General features: G+C 48.5%; 1 protein-coding gene and 2 non-coding genes across 8 annotated transcripts; 2 read left to right on the forward strand and 1 right to left on the reverse strand.

Annotated features, from left to right (window-relative positions):
• Positions 1 to 7,341: 7,341 nt before the first annotated feature.
• Positions 7,342 to 18,786, forward strand: LOC118258148 (mitotic-spindle organizing protein 2-like). Of its 6 annotated transcripts, none has more exons than XR_007708747.1 (7): positions 7,342 to 7,507; positions 7,589 to 7,734; positions 9,068 to 9,215; positions 9,354 to 9,438; positions 10,732 to 10,897; positions 11,234 to 11,864; positions 11,954 to 12,071. XR_007708747.1 is itself a non-coding variant. In XM_035566761.2 (7 exons), the coding sequence occupies exons 1-7, from the start codon at positions 7,377 to 7,379 to the stop codon at positions 18,678 to 18,680; spliced, it is 912 nt and encodes a 303-aa protein (XP_035422654.1). In that variant the 5' UTR covers positions 7,342 to 7,376; the 3' UTR covers positions 18,681 to 18,786. The 6 variants fall into 6 exon arrangements, 5 of the variants coding, with proteins under 5 accessions (XP_035422654.1, XP_050569071.1, XP_050569072.1 ...); XM_035566761.2 differs by lacking the exon at positions 10,732 to 10,897 and adding an exon at positions 18,523 to 18,786 and having other exon boundaries at positions 11,833 to 11,864; positions 11,954 to 12,165; XM_050713114.1 differs by having other exon boundaries at positions 11,833 to 11,864; positions 11,954 to 12,164.
• A 2,774-nt stretch (positions 18,787 to 21,560) lies between these two features.
• On the forward strand, positions 21,561 to 21,632 carry TRNAM-CAU (transfer RNA methionine (anticodon CAU)). The gene has a single exon. It is a non-coding gene; the product is annotated as a tRNA-Met (tRNA).
• A 285-nt stretch (positions 21,633 to 21,917) lies between these two features.
• Positions 21,918 to 21,991, reverse strand: TRNAI-AAU (transfer RNA isoleucine (anticodon AAU)). Its single transcript has one exon. It is a non-coding gene; the product is annotated as a tRNA-Ile (tRNA).
• Between the last annotated feature and the right edge of the window lie 99 nt (positions 21,992 to 22,090).

Genomic DNA, 22,090 nt, shown 5'->3' on the forward strand with positions numbered 1-22,090 from the left:
CAAAACACCTGAATTTCACAGGTCTGTTCTCTGGGCATTTAGTAGCTCCAGTCCCGTTCTTCGTCTTCCTGGCACCTTGTCTCTGGGCTGGTTTGTTCCTCCTCTTCCTATGGCTGAAGTTACATCTGGTGCTCTGCAGCAGTTGCTGCATACCTTGCCTTTTAACCTTGGTCCTGGTGGTTGCTTGCTACCATGCCCGTGCACATGTATTCCCATCTGGGCTTCGTGTTAAGCTCAGCTTCTCCATGACGACCCTGACAGTGCGTTCCCTTTCCCCTCCTCTCCGTAGGGTGGCCCTACCACATGCAACAGAGGGGCTGGCTGGGGCAAGTCCACTGCTGGACCAGCAAAACCTTTTGCGTCTGCTGAGCATCGGCAGAGCGAAGCGCTGGGGCCGTTGGGGCCCTGCCAAGTGGCCGTGTGAGAAACGATCGCCCTCCCCATCGCCTGCTCCCAAGAAATAACTGGTCCTGCTGGTTTGCTGGGGGTATGGAGACGGTCTGTGGAACCGTGGGGACTTAGTGTGGGCTCTGGGGTTTTCAGGACTCGGTCTGTAGCTGGGGGATTGCTGTCCCGTCGCAGTTTTGGGCTGCTCTTGGGGCATTGCGCGGGGCTGGCGTGCTCCCTGGAGCCTCCAGAAGCTGTGGTGGTTTGTTCCCGGATGTTCAGCCTCCCCCGCTCCCTAAAAGGCTGCGGTTTGAGCTCATCAAGCGCTCGGTGTCTGCTTCCAGCAGTGCTTGGCTGCTGGCAGCCCCTGCTGCCTCTCCCCAGCCTTTTCCAGTGGGGATGGAGTTTTGGCTAGAGGGTTTTTTCTCCTGGCCCTGACTCTGCGGGGGCTGGCAAGCACCAGAGCCCACGGAAAAGGCTGGAGGTGCAGGAATACATTTGCAGAGATGCTCTTAGATGCCCTTGTTGCATTTAAAAGGTGTCAAGGGGCCCTTAGCAGTCCCGCTGTGTGCTGATGGCCCCAGCGCAGTGCTTGTCCCCAGGGGGGATTGCCCTCTATGACTGTGGCAAGGAAAGCAGAGGCCACCTGAGTCTGTGCACCCAGGGAACAAAGGCACAGGAGAGCCTCACCATGTGTGTGTTTTTTTTTTTGTTTTGTTTTCCTCTTGAGAAATGGTGGCAAAGAGCAAACAGCCTGATGGTGAAATCCCACCCACGCAGCCTGGCTGTGTCTTGGGGGTGTCCCTGCCAAGCGCACAGCAACTTCTGCGATTATTTCTCTGGAGCTGGTTTAAACAAGGGACAAGGTGTGACTAGACTGGTGTTCAATGGACACTCATGGGTGTGTAGGTCCTGGCACCCCCCCCCCCCCCCAATCATTTGCCCCCGGGGACTTCTGGTTCTTGCTTCAAAAGGCTGATCACAGTGGAGGATTTTGCCTGTGGTGTTTGGCCTGTTACGCCGAAGGGGGATGCTGGGGATGCCTCCCTGAGCTGCAGGGAAGGAGTTGACCTGTACAACCACCCCAGTATTTCACATCAGGCAAGGAAGCAGCTCAAATGGGGCCTGGCACCTACTCCTGATGCTGTGGAGGGGAAGGCTCAGCAAATTGGCCTCCCAGGACCCGGGAATGGGAAGAGCAGAAACTTTTTTTTTTTTTTGCTTGAGTCCAGCTACTGTCTCTAATGCAGTTGGTGCTGTTGCCTCTCGTCTTTTGGCTGGGTACCTCTGAGATGCATCTCACTCCATCTTCCTTACCACACCACTATGGGTAGTTGGGAATGGAAATTACGTCCTTCCTCAGCCCTCTTCGTGTTAAAGAAGCCCAGCTTTTCTAGCATCTCCTTGTACATCGTGTTCTCCAGCCCTTGCCATCCCAGTGACCCTCTGCAGGCCACACCTCTGTACTGTACCTTCCAAGCAGGGTTAGCCTTGAGGTCAGGCCAGAGTCAAAGGATGTTTTGGAGAGAAGCAGAACTTCCCTAGGCCCAGCTAGGCTTTTCCCCCTCTTCACAGCATTCCCAGAAGGTACTGGGCAGCAGGCATAAAGAGGGCTTCCCATTCACTGCGACGTGAGGACAGCACCTCAGCCCAACTGGCTGCCCCTCACACAGCAGAGGAGATTCTACAGGGAAGGGCGTGCAGAACACAGAGACATAGCAAAGAGCCAGCCCGCAGCTTGACATCGGGTCAGTGGCTGGACCTGAGCTTCTCAAATCAAGCAGATCCATGCAGGTCCTGTACATTTTGGGTCTGACTTGGGGATTCCCATGGGAAGTACGTTGCTCTGGACTTAACTCTGGGTCTGGCCAACGTGTTGCATCCTCTGTGATGGGAGCTGAACTTCAGGGGCTCCCCAGAAAATTTAGATGGACTGAATCCCTCTTCAACTGGTACTTTAGTGCTACATTTGCTCTCCTGTGGCTGAAATGAGTGTTGTTTGGAAATAAAAGTGGGACAGGCGTGTAACAGGGCTAGAGAGATGACAGGGGATTCCCATTCATGAGTGTGCTCATGCCCAGGGTGGACAAAGGCCTGAGAAGCCTGAGGTGGCTCTGAGATTAACCCCACTGAGGGCATGAAGGTGGAGCAAAGACCTTCCTTTGTAGCAATTCCCACCCCACTTGTTGTCCCAGCAATCCCCCATGCCCTCCCAGCTGCCTCTGTTCCCCATCCCTCCTCCCTGTCAGTGAAACAGCTCTGTCATTCATCGCCTGATCTCTAGTCCCTTGCTAAGCCCTCCATAATCGCCAAGCTGTTTTAGCATGCTGCAGGCCCTGATAATGAAAGAAGTTTGTTTTGTAATTGGATTAGTGCTGCTGGGAGCATGCTCTTGCACGGTGGTCGGGTCAGAGCTGGCACAGCCCCCGAGCCCTGTGCTGCTCCGCCTGGTTTTGGGCCAGCTCAGGGCTGCGCTCACTCCTGCACAAAACGTCACTGGCCAAAAGACAGTCTTGCAGAAGGAAGGCAGCGCGGAGGGGTGAAAGGCTGATTCAGGGCAGAGTTTGAGCCTGCCCTCCTTGGAAGCTGGAGTGTGTTTGCTGAAACTCCGTTACAACCTCTAACATCTCCCACCTGCTGGGAACGAAGCACACTGGTTAGCACCAAGCCTTGCCTGGGTTTCATCACCCTTCCCAGCATGAGCCGTCAGGGCTCCTGAACGCCTCACCAATAACCGGCCCTTGCACGGCTGGGTAAAACCCTCAGATGGGTGTAGGGAGTTGTCCATCATCCATCCCCCCTCCCGGCTCCCCTGGCCTGGAAAAGCCCCTTTAAACCCAAGTCTAGCGATTAGTTTAAACCCCAGCCCTCCCAGCAACGCCTGCATCACTTGAATGTCTCTGAAAACAGTGCCCGGCATTCTGTTTCCAGCCACAGCAGTCTCCAGTGCTGCAGGAGGAGGATCAAATAACCCCAAAGCTCCGCTGCCAAAGTTTATAGCAAAGTGGAGAAAATTGTTCCCGATCCCTGCAGGCTACCAGCAAAACGTGTGGTGTAGCACATACGTAGCGCACACATGCATATGGCACGCACATGGCCCAGCTGAATGCCTCCTTTCAAATCTTGTGGAGACCAACTTATTTGACACAAGGGGCAGGTTTCAGCTCCCAATTCAGAGACCACCCTTGCTCAGTCCTTTTGGTGTACTTCCCCAGCATCATCTCAAAGCAGCTACTTGCTCCTGGTGCCGTTTAAAAATTGTTGAAAAATATCTGTGCTTGGATGCCTCCACCTCATTTTCAGTCTCCGCTTGTGATGAGTTCCGCCCTTTTCCTTGCACAATTTTGGAGGGATGTCTCCAAACAGCATGCTTGGGCAGATCTTTTAGGTGAGATCTTCCCAGTGCCTTGCTACTGATGCAGCTGTGTCCCTCCCGAAAACTCACCCTCACTCACCCCTGAACTGTTTGCTGTTCGTATTAGTGGGGTTACTCTGAGACGGGGGGCGGAGAAGTGCTAGAAATATCTCTGCTCAGAGACACTACTGTTAATACAACCCATCATTTATTTAATTAGCTGGATCCTCTGCTGTAACCATAACCATCACTTCCATCATTGGAAACTGGTTCCTATTGAGTGGCAAATCAAACTTTCCTTAACTCCAACCAGCCTAAACGTGCTGCATCTTCTTGTCTAAGAAGTCAATTATGAAAGAAAAATCATTATATTAAACTGATGCAATGTATCTGTGAGAAATTCTGTTTCCATTTGCCTTCCTATCTTGAAGGATTTCCTTCAAAACATGGTCAGAGCCTCACAAGGTTACGAAAGCCTATATATATTTTAGTCTCCCTTTTCCCTATTCTGGATGTGGGAGGCACATCAATTTCTTTGCTATTTGAGCTCTATCCAGGTAATCCTAAACCTGATCCTTCTTTCACAGTGAGATGACCTTGCTCCTTTCCTCCTTGCTCTCACACAGCACCTCCTGGTTGAGCCTCATCTCATGCATTTGAAGTGTGTCCTCATCTGGTGGTTGTGCCTCAGGCACTCTCTCCATCACATCTTGTTCAGCCTGATGACCTGCACAGCTACAAGTCTTTCATTTCCAGGATAAATTTATGCATACTGAATTTTTCTCCGTTAAATGGCAGTGCACAGCAAGTCCTGATTTGTGTCTGTGTGGGACCGATGGCTCTGCACATGCGTGTCCTCTCTCACTGTTCATGTTCGGGGTGGGCTTGCTGTGTGGGTACAGTGCACTGTGATTTACTGCCCATATGCAGCATTATAGCTTCTCTGCGCATGCACAGCATGTCCTGATTTACTGCACGCATTAAGGGCTACCTCGCTGCACATTCACAGCACGTCTGGTTCTAGTGCCTGTGCTCAGCGCGCTCTCTCTGACCATGCATATATAGTATGTGCTGATTTACAGGGCAGGGTCTTCCACCTCTTTGCCTCATGTAGAGTACCTTAACTTGCTGCTCGCGCATGCCACTGCCTCTCTCCAAGGGGAACAGTCTGCCTGATTTGCCACTTGTGCACAGGGCAGTCTCAGATTTACAGCGCGTGCGATGGGAAGCCACTCCATGTGGTGTAGTGTGGCCTCCATGTGTTCATGACATCCAAATTTATCACGTGTGTTAGTGACGGGTCCTGGTTTCCCATGCATGTGCTGTGCAATCCCTGTGCAGGCGCAGTGCAGTGCTACTTTCTCTGTGTGTGCAAGCACTATCACCGTGTCCTGACATCTGAGCACCCCCCCACTTCCAGCTAGCAATTTATGGTAAAGTCTGGGGGCTCTGTGCTGCACGCAATTCCCTTTTCCTTCCACACACATGGGCTGTCTGAGACGTCTCTGCCCATGACCATCTGCCCTGTCCCTCTCATAACTGTGTCTTACAAGGGCTGAGATGCAACCTTGCACCACCACCCTTGGCTGCCCTGGCTGATGGCCTGCTCTGGAAACCATGGGCTGCAAGGGTGTTAAAAGTCCTACCAGAGGTAGCGGAGGGTGTCCAGCAGGTGTCATTTGACCAGAGCTTCGGGTGCCACTCAGATTGCAGCTCCAGGAACTGAAGGCTTTTCCAGAGGATGTTTGTGGGCTGCCAATGACTTCCTCTGCAGACCTGTTGGCTTGGTAGAGCAAAAGGGGAAAACTGTCCTATCAGAGACACCAGAAGTGCTTCAGAGAGCAGAGGAGACCATGCGACATGTCCAACAGCCCAGAGGAGACTGCTGTCACTCAAAAAAAAATTGCAGAACATGCCTATCCAGGGTTACACCAAGGAAAGTGAGAAGTTGTGACCCACAGCTATGACCTACGACAGCCCATGAGGGAAACATGGGAGAGGCAGGATCTCCTATCACTTGCCCTGGGAAGGTTTCCACCCCTGGCTGTGGTACTGGCAGCCAGAGCATGCAGGGAGAGCTTTCAGCTCCAATTTGTTGCAGGGAAGGTGTTTTCTGGTATTCTTTTTTTTTTTTTTTTTCCAGAGGGTTGAGCTAAAAAGCATCCTGCCCTGTTCTGCTGTGACTTGTAGCTGAGCTCTCAGATGCCACATTAGAAGTAGTCCAGGTGGGATCAGGAAGGGCTGGGGAGTGCATCACCTACACAGTGAAGGCTCTTGCCCTTGCATTTGACTTCCAGCCATTCCCACAGTGCTTCCTGCCTGAGCAGGCAAGAGAGTAAGCACGAGGACATCACCCAGTCTTCTCACCAACACAGACCCCAAACTGCCCCACTCAGCTGAAGGCCCTTCCAGAAGTCCATCGTTCAGGGCTACCTCATGCTTTGCAGCTGTGGCGCTGCTGGTCCACAGACAGCATGGTAATTCACACTGGCAGCTGCTGCTCCTGCTATCAGTGCTGTAATAATTGTCCCCGCTGGGCTGGTCCCGCTCAGGGCCATTAGCAGCAAGATCCTTCTTTTATCATCATACGTCTTGTTCCTGTCTTGGCAGCTACAGTAAATATCTGTCTGTTACTGAGGGTGAACGCCTGTAAGGACACACGGTCAGGTCACCCTGTGGTGGGTGCTGATTTTTACACAGTTGCAGCTTTCTTGGGGTGCAAAGCAGCAGCGTACGTCTCCTGTGGCTTACTGCAGGAATGGGCTGGGGTCTCCTGTGGCGGTGTCTGGGGGTGACATCCCTGCATCGTGCCCTCGCTCCAGCTCTGCCATCCGTTCATCTGTGCAGCTGGTCTGTCTGCGGTCTCCGCCTGCACGGAGGTGGGGGGAGTGGGGTAGGCGATCTCCCCTGATGGCGGAGGCGATGCTGATTTCCATTTAGATAGAAGAATTTCAATCTCAGCTTGACGTCTCCTCGCAACTCAAGACCCAAATTTCCAATTTGCTTCCTCACACGAAGCCAGATGCTCCCTGCTGGCTTGGGAACTGAAGCATGTTAGAGGCACTGGAGCCCTGCAAAGGTGGACAGCCAGGTGTGTGAATGCGGCCAGTTATCGATATTCAGCCCCCTGGGGCAGCTGGCACACATGGCTGCACGGCTCCTTGCACACACCCCAGTCTGCTGCCCTGCCTGGGGCCCAAAGCACTCCCTTCACCCATAAGCCTGCCCCCCGCAGCTCTTGTCCAGGGTAAGGGGAGTAAAACCAGCACCCCGAGCCGGCCCCCACAGCGCAGGATCCAGGTGGCTCAAGAAAAAACACGGGAAGAAAGTCGGCCATGGGGGCGTCCCAGGGGGCTGCCTCCCTCAGGCGCGTGCCCGCAGGTGGGCACCTCACAGGGTTCACACTTGTGACCGTCGCCGCGAGGCCACGGCCACCAAAGCCCTCCAGCTCTTCGCCACAGGGGGGACGAGGCGAATCGGGGGCCCACAGAACCCTGCCGAGCCTCCGCCGGCGGGGAGGACGCCGCGGGGCCGGGGGCTGAGGCGCGGCTGCCCCCTGCCGGCCGCGGGCGGCGGGGCCGCGGGGCGGTGCCGGGCCGGGAGGGGCGCGGCCAGGCGGCGGCACGGGGCCGCCATGTCGGGAGCGGCGCTGGGCAAGGTGGCGGCGGCGGCGCGGCCGCGGCGGAAGGTGCTGAGCGCGGAGGAGGCGGAGCTGTTCGAGCTGGCGCAGGCGGCGGGCAGCGGGCTGGACCCGGAGGTGTTCAAGTGAGCGGCGGGGCGGGGCGGGCGGCGCGGGGCGCGGCGGAGCCCCCTCCCCGGAGCCCCCCGCTGACGGCCGCCCCGCAGGGTGCTGCTGGACCTGCTGCGCATGAACGTGGCGCCGCTCGCCGTCTTCCAGGTGCTCAAGTCCATGTGCGCCGGGCAGCGGCTGCCGGCGGGCAACGAGAGCGGAGCCCCCGCCGCGCCGGTGCCGCTCCCCGCCGACAGCCGAGGTAGGCGGCGGGCAGGCGGGCGGGGGCCGGGCGGGGGGCGGCGGCGGGCCCTGACCTCTCTGTGTCTCTCCCGCCCAGAGCCCCTCGAGGAGCCGCTCGCCTTCGCCTCCGCCCTGCGGCTTCCGCGGCCCGCCGGCGTCCGCCCGCCCACCGCCGCCGCCTGCTGCCGCCCGCTGCCCCGCTGCGTCTCCGCGCCGCCCGCCGGCCGCGCCGCGGGCTCGGCGCCGGGGGCTCGCCCGATCGGGCCGCCGGCGGCCCCGGGGCGCGGGGTGAGGGCCGGGCGGCAGGGCCTGCGGCTGCTGGCGGCGCGGCCCGGCGGCGCGGCCGGGCCCCGGGGGCCGCCTCCTCCGCGGGAGGCCCGCGGCGCCCGCTCCGTGTGAGGCGGCGGGGCCCGGCCGCGCCTCCCGGCCCGAGCGGAGCCCCGCGGGCGCTGTCACAGCCCGGTGTTTACCCGCGCTTCGCTCCTTCCGCGGAGGGAGCAGCTCGTGAGCAGCGGGAGCGGTGCGGGGTGTCAGGAAAAGGAAGGAAGGGGTCGCTGAGGTGACTCGCGCTGGGTTTCCTACGCGCGTAGGCTGGCGTCCTGGCTCGCTCCTCTGAGGCTTCCAAGCAACCTAACCCCCCGAATATCTAATGCCGCATAACGCTGTTTCGATTTTGTATTTAGCTCGCGGAAACACGAGTTTCTGGTATGCTAGGAATCACTGAAAACAGGAGCTGTGGCGCTTCATCTGCTCCATCCACGTGTAGTAGCACAGCAGCTTGTGCTGCTCACCCGTCGGGTTCCTGTGCCCGAATGAATGTTTTTTTTTTTGTGGGAATGTGAAATGGAAAGGGGAGGCTGGGTGGAGCTGTCAACTATAGCAGTGACTGCTTTGGAATATAATTATTCTTACTGCTCTGGCCTCAGAGGTCAGTGACAAATGTAGCCCTGAAGCTGTGCCATATTTTTTCCAAGCCAATTCTAATAAAACTTTATTCCCTCTACTTTCTGAAGTGGCTTTTGGCTGGTAGTGTGACACATCTGTGGGTTACTTGTAAAAGGTTTGAAAGGCTTAACTAAAATAAGTCTACTGTCACAAAGTTTAAATTCACTGCGCAGGAGAGCTCTCAATTCTTTTGAGCTTAGTAATGTGGTAAAAAGGGGTAATGGCCAAAACAGCGTGGTTTCATGGATGATTTGCATGGTTGCCAAGAACAAAACTGTATGCTGAAAGATAGGTTTGCTTCACACCTCAGGATTGCATGGGGGTTTGATGGTTGCTCAGTGGGAGTGTAGAGGTGGATGAGGTCAAGCTGAATTTTATTGTTGTGTTCTGTTTTCCCTTCCTCTCAGTGTTTCAGGGCGAAAACTTCACTGTAGCTGATGAGTATATGTTGACCCGTGAAGAATTCTGTAGTAAAACTGAAAAAGAAAACTTTTGCCAGCAGCCACTGTGTTGGGAACACAGAACGATGGAAAAAAGAAAACCTTGGCTGTCAGTGTAGGTAATGAGTAAGGCTGAGGGCAAGTAAGGTTCTCCTGTCATGATATCGTACTGCAACTTAGTCTAGTCTCACTGCTGAGACTGCGCTGGTGATAGGGAGTGCTTATTCTGTACAGCAGCTGGCTGTGCTTGCAGGCCTGTGTACCTGATGGTGCGTCCTACAGAGAGCGGATCTGAAAGGCAAGATTCACTTGAATATCTTCAAGCAGTCGGTTTCAGGGTAAGACTGATTATGCACCTTCACAGTAGCAGAACCTGCTACTTCTAATGTGTATTCCATATGGTAAATGGGTGCAGTTCACCTCATTGAGCAGCTGGGGGTAGCATGGAGGCTGAGGAAGTTTACTAAAGCCTTAACTGGAATTTGGGTGTGAGATAAGGTGTCCTGGACTCCCAGGACCTGATGGTTCCTCTTTCTTGCTGAAAGAGGTGTTCTTGATTAAAAGTTTCCTGGTGAGAGGATGTGAGTGGTAAAGAGAACAGACTTGCGTATGAGATTTTTAAAGATGCACAGAGGAAAAAGACACCTGGCTATTTTTCTGGAGCAAAGTGAGAGGGGCACAGCACTTGGATATTTTAAGAAAGCAGCAGCTTGCTGTTCCTTGCCACACTGAGAGGAAATGTCTCAAAATAAGAGAGTAGCAATTCTGAACAAAAGATGCTTTAAATCCTGCTCTCTTGTTCTAGTTTGGTGCTTCAGGTGTGACGGGCCCTGCAAACTATGAAGGAACTTTGGGTGATGTGTTTGTTCCTGTTTGTCTGTTAATATGGAGTAGCTTTTCTTCTCTCATAATGCTGTTTAGTACATAGTACTTCCTGTAAAAAACAAACAAGCAAAAAAACCAGCTTCTTCTAATACTGGGCCACTGCCATGAGCTACTTCTAGCTAGTTGTAGGCTGGCTCCAGTTTGAAATGGTTAGATGGTGACTCTTCTGTTAATGAGCATTAAATTCCTCAAGAGGAAGTCAGAAACCCTATGGTAGAGTTGATCTGCCCTCAGCAGTTGCCTTCTACAGCTAGAGGTAGTGCAAATACACTAAAGAGCCTGAGTTTCTAGGACTTAACATCCATCTTGGGGTCTTAAATCAGTTTTCCCTTCATCAATCCAGGATGTTCATTCTGCATCTTTAAGCAGAGCATCTCCTGGTCCAAGACATGCCCAAGCCTGACTGCATTCTTACTGTCTCAGGCCCCTGGTGCTGCCAGTCCTTAAAGTCTGTAGTTTCTCTTTAAAATGACCACGTTGAAACCCTTGAGGACATTGTGACGAGCTGTCTGAACTGAGGGTGAAGTGTAGTGAAATTCAGAGAAAGATGAGGCTAGCTCTATGTTGCTTATGGTAAATACATTTTTAGTTTGGGCTTTTGTGCTTTATTTCACGTTTCTGCTTTATTTCATGAGTCTAACACATGTCTTCAGGGCTACATAATGCACTCTGATCACTGGATTGTATGTGGCTTACTGAGACAGGAGGATCACTCCCATTAAGCCACAGCTTTAATGTTCTCCCAGGTACCTGCAGAGAATGCTGGCCTTGGATTTTCACTGAGCTGGTGCTTAGTACTGGTGGTAGAGGAGAGCTTTGGCCTCCTTTCCCAACACATTCATCCCTGGCCCAATGCTGATGGGCAGTGCTGTGCTTCTTTGCCAGAAGGTTTGGTCTTCCCAGTTGTGTCAGGTGTGTTTTTTATTTTATTTAATTTTCTGGAAGATTTTGCTGCATTAGGGCTCATAGCAGTAGCTGACTTTAAATGAAGATTTCTCGTTTTAGTTTGTCAGCCTAAGTGACTTTGTCATCACCCAGCACCTCCTGATGATGAACAGCAGCTAATGCCCCTGTGAATAAATTCACCACTGAAAGCCAGATCTCTGGAAATTCTTTGGGCAGAACTTTACATCTGACAGTGTTTTATCACAATCTTAGTCCTGCATCCTCACTTCTTTGAGTATAAGATGTGCCAGTGAGATCTCATTAACATTGAGAAGAGCGTGTGTTTTTTTTTTTTTTTTCTAGACCTCCTTGTGAAGATTTATTTCTGTCCCCTCTCAGATGGGAGATGTTTGTGCTTGCAGTGACTCAGTCAAGGAGGGGCTGTGTTAATGGAGTGCCTAGCCTGACTGAAGATGGTCCTGAAGTGCAAGCTAACAGTCTTGTGCCACCTTAACTGCAATTTTGTACAATTCTGGCTATCTTATGTCTGATACCACAGTGCAGTGTAGGCACCTGGAGCAATGTGCATGGAGTGTTGGAGGAAGATGTGTGGGGTTCGCGGTTGAAGGTCATGAAAACAGACTTCCAGAGAGAGGCCTCAGTTTGTGGGAACTGGTAATGCAGTAAAGCAGAACTGGACCATCAGTGCCAGCCTTGTCTGTGTTTCCCTTGATCACATGAGGCTGTGTTAGGATTTGAACTATCTGCATGTCAAGGCAGCAGCTTGTTTTACTGAAGCTCTTAGAGGAAAGGGTGTTGCTGACATACAAATCCCTTTAAAATCAATGTATCTTCAGGCTAATTTTCTCTCCTTAAATTGGAGAAGCAAGTAGTTAGCTCAAACTGAAGAGGAGGAGGGATCAGGCTTCCTCATTCATTGAACTTTCTGGTTCTGAACACAGTCCATCATCAATGCCTCAGTTCAGGAGTTGGGGTAAGTGTTAACAGGGTGACTGGGGGCGTCCTCTGGGCTGGATCCATTCTGCAGGGGTTTTTGGTTTGCCTTGCCTTCTTTTCCTTCAGGAGCTGCCGTGGGGAAGGGGAACCAAAGCTGTATCTGCTGTTGGCCCTGCCATCTCTTGTTGGAAGATGCTGCTTATTTTTAAGAAGAGGATGGCGTGGCTTCTGCGCAGGACAAGGCGTTTGGAGATGGGAGATGCCTCTTCTGCATAGCTGGGACTTGTCTGCTGACGTAGCCAGAGCTCCTTGCGCTGATGCAGAGAACAGCAATTGTTGTACATAAGTTTGCCCAGCTGCTTTGCACAGTGTCGTTCAGCTCTGCATATCTGCTCTTTCTCCTGTGCTTCCTCCTTTGTCAGAAGACAGACAAGTGGCTGAAGTAATCCAGGTCTCACTAAACATCAGCTGAGTCTGCTTCCTTCAAGTTCTATCAGTAACAATGAGATACCGGCTTAAGCTTCTCAGCTCATCGTGATACGGGGAGGTTTTTTAAAGCAGTTAAAAAAAAAAAAAAGACTTACTCTGATAAGCATTGCTGGGGGTAGGGGTAAGAAAGCACATAGCTTTCCTCCCCTCACCCCTGTAGTTATTTCAGCTTTTTTACAGCTAAGGCTCTTAAGCAACAGGGGATCATAGAAATGACTTTATATTATGTTTTCCATAGAATATAACAGTGGCACAGAGGTGTTTGTTGGTAACAATTCATAACTGCCTCAAAATTACTGTTTGACTATTAGACCATCCATCTGGCATACTTAGCTAGATACAGCTTCATGCAAGCTGCATTCAAAACTGGTCATCGCAATAATTGATTTGGGAGAGAAAGAGCTTATTTTAAAAGGAAGGGATGTTCTTTGGGCAATTTCTTCCCATAAATGCAAGGGAGAGTTGTGCACACCCATTAGGACAATGGTGTTGGGTTTAGTTTAGACTAGGCATTTGTATAATTTGCTGTTGTGTACTTAAATATGGCTTTATGTATTGTTCCATGCTTGCTTTTCCCGTCAGCCCACCTCACCCTCAAGCCGCTGGTGATTTTTCTGCAGTTTTCTACCCCTCTATTAACATGCATTTGTCAATGCCCTGCTCTTTTTTTTTTTTTCCTAGACTAGTGAATATTCTTTGACGGTCCTCCTCTTTTCACTTCCACTATTTTTTCCACGTTTTCCCACTCTCCAGCCCAAATGCTTTCCATAAAGTTCCTTTCCAGGGCTTTGCCCTAACTATTTTTTTGTACCAAATGATTTGTTAACATAAGCTTGCTTTTCATTGTGATCTCGCCTGGCTTATGGATTTTTTCAGGCTGTATGGCACCAGTGCAATCTCGTAGTCTGTGCAGGAGATAGAATGCTTTCCTGATTAAGAAATGATTAAGAAACTTCTCAGCTTTTTGCTTTCTTGGCTGGTTAAAAAATGTAGTTCCTCTTCTCTACCAGGGAGCTACCGAATCTTCGTATGACCAAAATGCAGATGACAGTGAAGTGGTTATCCGTAGTTGCAGAAACAGAACACACAGCTTTTATTTTCTTTTCCTTGTCCTGCAAGTAACTTACAGAAAGTCTAGGCTGTTGGCTGCAACACTCTAAACCTGATGTAGACCTAGTCTTGAAAGAATAGGTGGCTTCATTACCTAGAGCAAAGTATTTTTGTGGAAATAATGTGCTCTCAAAACTGAAGTGTAGACTTTATATTTGTCATTTTATTGAATCTTGTGAGTGGGAAAAATCTGTATTGGATGCTGTGACTCACCATGCACTACTGTGTTTTGGGGGAGAAGTCTATAACATATTCCTTCCCATCTGAGTAACTTTTTTTAAAGGGGAAAAAGGCATTACCAGGGATGTAATTTTTTTAGGTGTCCTATATTATTTGCAGTGCTACACATATAGTGGGAGCTTGATATCAACTTAGCAAATAATTCAGTTACAAGTGTATGGCAGTGTCCATTGCAGAAGCTAGCAGCTTTTAAACAGACTATGTTTCAGTGGGAAACACTGTTGTAAAATTGAGTTCCCTGAAATATTGGGATCCCTAGAGCAGCCTGGGTTGTCCTGTGTAATGTTTTTACATATGCTCTGGGTGTGATGGTCATGGATCGGCAAGCTAATGCACGTGGATTATTAAAACCAGGACTTGTGGCATTGACCGTGCTGCCAACATGAACAGGTAACAAAGAGCGTTGGTCATCTCTGGTCAGTGTAGATGTCTCTTCTGTCGGGTTTCCTGTGCAGGAGGTTTACAGTCTTAGAGAAAGCCGTAAGGCTTTCTCTGTGCTGGATTCTTGAGCTAACTCTGTGCTGTACTGTGAGCTAACTATCACTGTGCTGGGATAATTTTTAGTATACCTTCTGGGGATTGCTTCCAAGCTCTTTTTCTTTTTGATACTCTGTCTGTGTGAGGCAAAAATTGACAAAGAAATGGGATTTAGAGGAATACTCTAAGTGCCAGACTTGTCATTTGACTTTGGCAAAGTAATGAGATGTGAGTTCATCATGAGCAGCAAATCATTCTTTTTCTCCCCCCTCAACCAACCAAAAAACGCCCAGGAAATCTTGACTGAATAAAGTGCTCTGAGAAAAACAAGAAATGTTTTCTCCATCTTCTTTCTATAATCTATGTGCAAGAGAATTGGAGGAAATGACTCTTCCATGTGTGGTGATGAAGGTCAGCAAAATGGGAAACAGATGGGAACGGTATGGTTTCAGACCTGTTCATAGAGTTGCCTCGGAAGAGACCCAGTACAGAGGTCTATCAGACTTGGGGTGTAGAGGGAGACTGCTCTATGCCTTAACCTGCCTTCAGACATCTCTTTTTGAGGGTTCTTACCCAGTGTGTAAAACTGAGGTGTTTGCATGCCTCAGGACACTTACCAAATGATTTGGCTACAAATGTGTGGTTTGTGTCCATTACAGAAGCTAGGGGCTTTAGAACAGGCTACAGTTCAATAGGAAACACTGTCAGATTGTATTCCCTGGAAGTTATTGAATAGGATCTGGGATTTATGTTAATTTCAGCTTGTTTTTGTAGTGCTAGTAATGAAGTTGAATACCTAACCTGTTTCAAGTGAACAGGCATGTTAGAGAAGAGAGGTTATAAGTTCTGTGCAGGTGAATTGGGGGCCTGTGTAGGTCGCAGGTTACTTTGTGTTCTCTTCTTTCTACACATTCTTCTTGCCAGGTAAGTGTGAAACTGTGTACTTTCACATGTAAGTGTGAAAGAGAGACAGTGTGTGTTCAAATAATGATCCATTGCTCCATTTGCCTTAATGCATACTGAAGGTCTTAGAAAATGACTTTTTTGCATTTGAAAACTTATTTTTCCTCTTCCTCTGTTTCAGAACTAGTTGGATGGATTTGTTGAAGCCCCTTTTGCCAGTTGTACCTGGCCTCCTGACTGTGTCTTCTCAGCGAGGCTGCTGTAGCTGGGATGATGTTTTAGTCAGTGTGCCTTGTTGTGTATGAGCTGTTACAAATACCTCGACAGCTTTGGAGGCCTTGAGAACCTGCCAGTTTGTGTGGTGAAGGACTGAGAATGAGAGCCATAAGTGCTTTGAAGAGTGAGGTCTAGCTGCGGCTGAGATTTGATTTCAAATTTCATCACTTCCTAATCATGAAAAAAGTCCCATCGCTGTGCCAGCCACCAGTGGGTGGGCAAAAGTTTAGTCCTTCTGGTAACCACGTCAAGATTGCAAGATTCCAATCTTACAAGCTGTTTTTTTTCATCCAGATTTGAGTCTTTGTTCATCTTGGAAGGCCAGCTGGATTCCTGTGCCTAATGTAAGCCCTACTGAGAGACAGAAACAGGAGCAGGACTGTGGAGAATTTAAATCTACTCTAGCCCATAGTCATTGCCCATACGCTGGAAAGGAGGTGTTAGAGATTATTGCAGCCCTGACATGCTAATCCTCCCTGACTGCATTAGAAATAAAGATACTCAAAGCAGCACCTGATGGCTTCTCCCTCTTTTTCATGCCAGAGGGAAGAAATTTTGCAGTTCCTGTTACTGCTCAGAAGTGTGAAAGGATCCCCTGAGGAAGGTACAGAAGATTGAGGAGAGAGTAGACTGTAGGAGAAGAACTTTATATTTCCAATTCTGAAAGCATACTTGGGGTTCCTTTCCTAAGTTTGTTTGGTCTTCACTTGCTTCCTGCTATAATCAAAGAGAGTGTTTCTTCCCTCTTCCTCTTAAGACTCTCTCTTCTTGCCCTGCAGGCTCCTCTCTTGGTATCTGGTGAAGGTTTGGAGTGGTGGTGGTCTCCTAGAGGTAGCTGTAGCATTTTTTATTGCATTTTTGTTAGAGGTGTTTGGCATTAATGTGTTCAGTGAGCAGCCTATGCACAACTTGCACTGGTCTTTTAAAAGCAAAGAGAGCTAGCGGTCAGAGGTAGGCAGTGCACACACATCCATTCCTCTCAAACTATGTAAGGTTCTTGAGGAGACGCACATGTAACTGCTGCTTCTGGGGTCATCTTTGGGCAGAGGGGTTACTGGAGAAATCTCTCTTTTGACTTGTCTGTTGCATCCGTAACTACTTGGGCTACAGTTGTTCTGGGACAGCCAGACACCTTCGAGATAAGGGCATCTTGTGTCAGCGAAGTAAATGGCAGTGGAATCCTTTTGCTAGTCTGTAGTGCTTGAATTGCAGAGGGTAAACTTTTTGTGCTTTGCACTAGTGGACCCTTATATTCCTGATAGTGGAAGTTCACAAACCATGTCTGTTCCTGCATGCTTGATGAGCTGCTCTTGTCCAGTGCACAGGCCTAGAGATGATGCTTTCAAAAATACAGGTGATTTTTCTGCTGTTGGAAGTAACTGGTTTGTTTTAGTGTGATTTCAAGGCTATGAAGATGGAGGGCATGTTTTATCTGAGCATAGCTTTTCTTTACAGAGTGAATCTTTCTCCCCAAGTCATTTCAGCTAGGTCAGAAGATCAAGGACCTGACTCCTGGTAGCACTTAACGGTACAGTTGTTTGTATATGCACATGGTTAGAGTTATCATACACAGGCTGGGAACCTGCACTCTTATTTGATATATGCATGTGAGGAAGAGGAGAACACTCATATAGAGATGTACTGGACTGCTAAAAGCATCATGGTGAACTCTAATGCTTTGTTTGAGATGTTAAGAGACTTTTCTCTTAAATACTGTGAGATCGTGTATTGCCTTTGTGCAATTTGTTTGTTTTCATAGACAGCACTTGCATTAGTAAAACTGCTTAAGTGCTTACAAGCTTGAGCTTTACAAAGAAAAATTGCAAGGCTGATTGGCTGGCTTGGGCTGATGACTGTTGGCAGATCACTAGTGTGGTTTACAATAATAGATTTTTTTTAAGAACGCCTGATTTGGCTGGGATAAGTGAATATATTTCTTTTTCTACCCTAGTTTGTCAAATTTTACAGATGTGAAGGGGCCACGTACTCTTATCTAGAAGTTTACAGGTTGTCCTTCCAGTAATGTGAGGCATTAGTTTGTAGTATTGATGGGAGTGCTGTTTTCAGACAGTTACTCCAAGGAGAGACAGGTCAGTTTAGTAAGCAAAACAGACACATCTCCAGTGTGTGCCCTGTTGGCAGCACAAATCCAAGGTGATCCAGATGGCCATGGAGACTCTCATGTGGGGAGTAGCTATTGGCATTCTGCAATTTGCTCTGACATGATTAGTAAAATGTCGCTCTCCATTTTAATTGCATGCATGTAACTATAGATACTCAGGGAAAAACAGCTCACTGGATTTCTTGTGTTTTGTTTGCTCCTTACTATATTCATGTTTAGTGGTGCTTCTTGGTGCTTGCTGTCTTTAATAAAAGCCATGACTATCTTGAGCACTTCTACATAATTTCTTTGTTCTTTATTTTTATCTTTCCTAATGCAAGTATTACTTCTCATCTGAAGTAATTCTCTCTGCCAGGAAACATCAGTCTTCCTCACTTTTCCCTTGCAGTCACTTGTTTGCAGCACCTCTTAGTCTGTCAGTCTTTCTCCCGTGGCTGAATCTGGCAGGGTGGACTGTATGCCCCTTGCTTCCTTCAACTTGTACCTTTCTACCCATTGTTGTCTCTGCTGTCATATTGCATTGTAGAGATGGTCAGCTGCACCTACAGAAGGGCAGCTCTGTTATCTTCTGAACCCAGTAAGAAAATCTGAGAGTAACTGATTTTGTATAGGCGTCTAAATTCCTGGATACCCCAGAAAATGATAGGAAACCCAAACTTGCTCGTCGAATTACAAGTGATATGAGTAGGAGATTTTCTGATCTGACACTGACTGCAGGCTTTAGAAGGAGGTGGGCAATGGCGCATCAGTTCACTTATCCCAGCCTTGAGGTGTTAGGTGCTCTTCATGTTTTTGAATTGCTGTTTGCCCTGCTGGTATTCCTGTGCCAAATGAAAGCAGGTATTTAAAGAACAAAGTGGCTGGTTACTTTGTATATTAAAACTAATAATGCTCCTACTGCAACTTATTTTGTTCTTGTGGCCCTGATTTCACAAACTTGCTTTCTGTGTTGGATGCTGGATACATTTGCGACATCTAATACAATTTTGCCTTTAGCATGATTTCTTAAACAGTTGCAGCTTAAATGCTGCATGGGTGACACAGGGCTGACACTAATGTATGCATTTCATTCATTCAGGGAGAAATAAAACCAGTTCTGCTGTCAGTGGGACCCAGGTTATAGCAGAAAGGAGCAGCAGGGAAGGATCTGCCCAGAGGATGCCTCGGCAACCAAGTGCAAGCCGGCTGCAGAAAGCAGGAACATCTGGAAAGAGCAGTGGAGGCAACAGTAACTAAGACCTTGGCACTGATGTATTTTGATGCTTGAAGATGTATATAAACTGTGCTTGTAAAATTGTGTTGTGTGTATTAATCTGGCAAACATGATTTGTAACACATGGAACGTAGCTGTTGTTTCTTATTTCCAAAATTCTGCTGGCAACTGCTGTGGTTTAAACCAGCAGGCAGCACAGTACTACACAGACATTTGCTCACCCCTCTCCCACCTGCAGGGGGATGGGGGAGAGAATAAGGGGGAAGAAAAGTAAAAAGCTTGTGGGTTGAAATAAAGACAGTTTAATAGGACAGAAAATAAATATGTACAAAACAAGTGCTGCACAATATGGTTGTTCACCATCCACTCACCAATCAATGCCATTCCCTGAGCAGTAGTGTTCCCCTCCCTCCCCCGGCCAGCCACGCCATATTGATTGCTCAGCATCATGTCATATGGCATGCACTATCCCTTTGGCTGGTTTTGGGTCAGCTGTCCTTGTTCTTTCCCTTCCCAGCTCCTGGTGCACCTCCAGCCTGCCTGCTGGCAGGGTTGTATGAGAAGCTGAAAACTCCTTGACTCAGTGTAAGCACTGCTCTGCAACGCTTAAAACGTCAGCATGTTATCAACATTATTCTCATCCTAAATCTAAAACAGCACCACACCAGCTACAAGGAGGAAAATTAACTCTGTCCTAGCTGAAAGCAGGACAGCAGTGCAGACTTCTAAGGATTACCTGAAGGGCGATGAAGAAAGAGGTGGGAAGCCTAAGAAGACCTGAAGTAATGCTCAGGTTGCTCCAGGCAGGTTATGACTCATCTTATAAACCAATGCGTCTCACTGATTCCTTCCCCAAAACTTGGTTTGGTATATTTGCTCTAGTTTCAGCAGCAGAAAATCTGTTTGGCTGAATTAAGAGGTGAGATAAGTGCTGAGCTAGGTCATATATTGTTAAAGGAAGAGCCTTAAAATGATTGTAGCTTGCACTGGAAACCTCACTGTCTGATGGGGGTATGTTCTTGGACTTTAACTGATGGTTGCCCTATTCACTTCATGTGCATGCTCAGGTGAGTTTTAGCATTTTAATCTGAAAACCACTTTGACCCCTCACGTAGTGTAATCATGTAACATTTAGTTTTTCTAACGGTGGTAAAGTGATTATTCATTTTTTAAAGATACAGAACCCTTTGCCTAATGAGTCAGGTTAAATGAGGGCATTGTGCCAAACAAAGGGAGAAAATAGCTTCATCACTTTACAGTAAGGTACATGCAAGTAGCTAAAACAGGTAAGTGGATTTATTAGTGTTAAGTGTTGTCATTCATCATTCCAGGGCCTATCCAGGCAGTGGAGGTATGTGCTATGGCCTAAGTAGCTCAGGAGCTGTTAGTGAAATCCACTTCCCTAATTAGGAGAAAGTGCCTCCATTCTTGGTGGGGGATAGGTAACATTTCCAAGAGTCATGGAGCTCTCATGAATATTTTGGACTATCTGTCAGTCCAGCACAGTTATGGGGTTTTGCTAGTGTTGGTACATGTATGAAAAACCTTTTGGAGAACTAGCTGTGGAAGTCATGAGTCTGCAACCCATCTATGGAGATCAGAACTTTTCAAGGGTCGGAGTTAGAAATGGGAGTGAATTAGTTAATATCTTGCAGTAGTACACTTTGAAGGAAATCCAAGTGAGAGTTTATGAGCTTTCCATCATTGGCAAGGTCTGGGTATTTCCTGCTGTGATCTTGCAAGAAAGTGCACCTATTCCCACCCTTACATCCCCAGGAAAAAACATCTGAAACTGAACCGCGCTGCCTAGTAGAGGCATATGTATTGGTTATCCTAGTTGAATTTGCTGGTAAAAGAGAGCAGATGAAGGGCTGCTTTTTCCCTGGAATACGAGTGAGCAGGCTTGAGATATGACTCAAACTCTGTGAAGTACGTTGACCTGCTTTGAGAATAAACAGTACCTAACAACAGAGGTTTTGCCTGCAGGGTCACTGCCTCCTCTCTCTTTAGTTCTGTGTCTGCATTTTTTCTATTTATCCTGCTGCAGCTCAGGGTACCTCCTGTGTTGTACCTACCCACCTGCTTCCAGGCTTCTACAACATCCTCCTACTGCATTCTCCTCAGTCTTGTGGATCATCACTTTTCCTTTCCTGATGTCCAGTTTTCCTGAGTAGACTCTCCTGTTCTCCTTTCCATGCTATCAAGCTGAAAAAAGTGTGCAGTGCATTCTTTTATATTCGTTTTCTTCAAAGCTTTTGCGCAGGTGAGGCACAGTGACTCCCTGCTGTGGGGGACAGCTTGACCTGTTGTCTAGAGGAGTGTGCTGCTTGCTGGAGACCCAGATCTGGGATGTTTTGGAGGAACTACTAAAGCTCACCTGACCCTCTTGACTTAGGAAGGGAAACTTATCCAGAGGCCAGTTGGCATAAGAAGCACTGCAGTTGCCCAGGTCTCACCTCCAGTGCAGCAGGCTGTGATGATGACTTGGTGATCGTGATCATATATTTTTCAGTGTCACCATTGCTTTTTTCCATTTTGACAGTATTCGGTACTTAGTCGGGTATATGTGTTGCACACTGATTAGTCGCTGACTTTCTGTGCAAAGCGATTTTTGACATTTTTCCGCTGCTTGTATGAGCACTGTTGGCTTTAGTATGCAGTGAACATTGTCTTTTTCAAATATGAATGAAAACCTTCAGAAGGATAGTGAGAGACCTGAGCGAAAATGAGGGACGAAGTTCTCCCGGGGAACATCCCTCAAGGAATGTAAGAACATCCTCAAAGGCTGAAAAGAACAAGGGAAAACGTGTGTGGAGAAAAAAAAAAAAAAACAAAACAAAAAACAAAAAACGGGACTTATTAGTACGTATATAAAGGATTGGGGAAAAAAACTTACACAGATCAGCAGAGTGGCGCAGCGGAAGCGTGCTGGGCCCATAACCCAGAGGTCGATGGATCGAAACCATCCTCTGCTAATGTTAGGTTTTCTTACTAGATTTTTTTATTTAATTATGTTGTCATTATTGTTATTATTACACGATTTTTTCTATTAAGTGATGGATTTGTGTGTATGTGGCTTTTTTCTTTTTTCTTTTTAATTTAGAACTGTCACCCTGAGCTGCTTTCCCCACGCGTCCTGTGTGGCACGGTGCTGGTGCTGGCCCTTCCGGTGCATTTTCTGTCGGTATCAGCCGCTGGCCGAACGCAAACGAGACCGGGAGAGGAAAAAGGAAGAGAAAGGAGGAAAGAAAACTCAACTGTGGCCCGTACGGGGATCGAACCCGCGACCTTGGCGTTATTAGCACCACGCTCTAACCAACTGAGCTAACCGGCCCTGTCCTGGACGTCCTTTTTCGGCGCCACTACGAGGCCTTTTCCGGGCTCTGCCTTCGCAGAAGATGTTGCTGGGGGGGACAGCTCCCTCTGTCATCCT

Source organism: Cygnus atratus, chromosome 11, assembly GCF_013377495.2.
Source record: "Cygnus atratus isolate AKBS03 ecotype Queensland, Australia chromosome 11, CAtr_DNAZoo_HiC_assembly, whole genome shotgun sequence".
NCBI classification, from domain to species: Eukaryota; Metazoa; Chordata; class Aves; order Anseriformes; family Anatidae; genus Cygnus; species Cygnus atratus.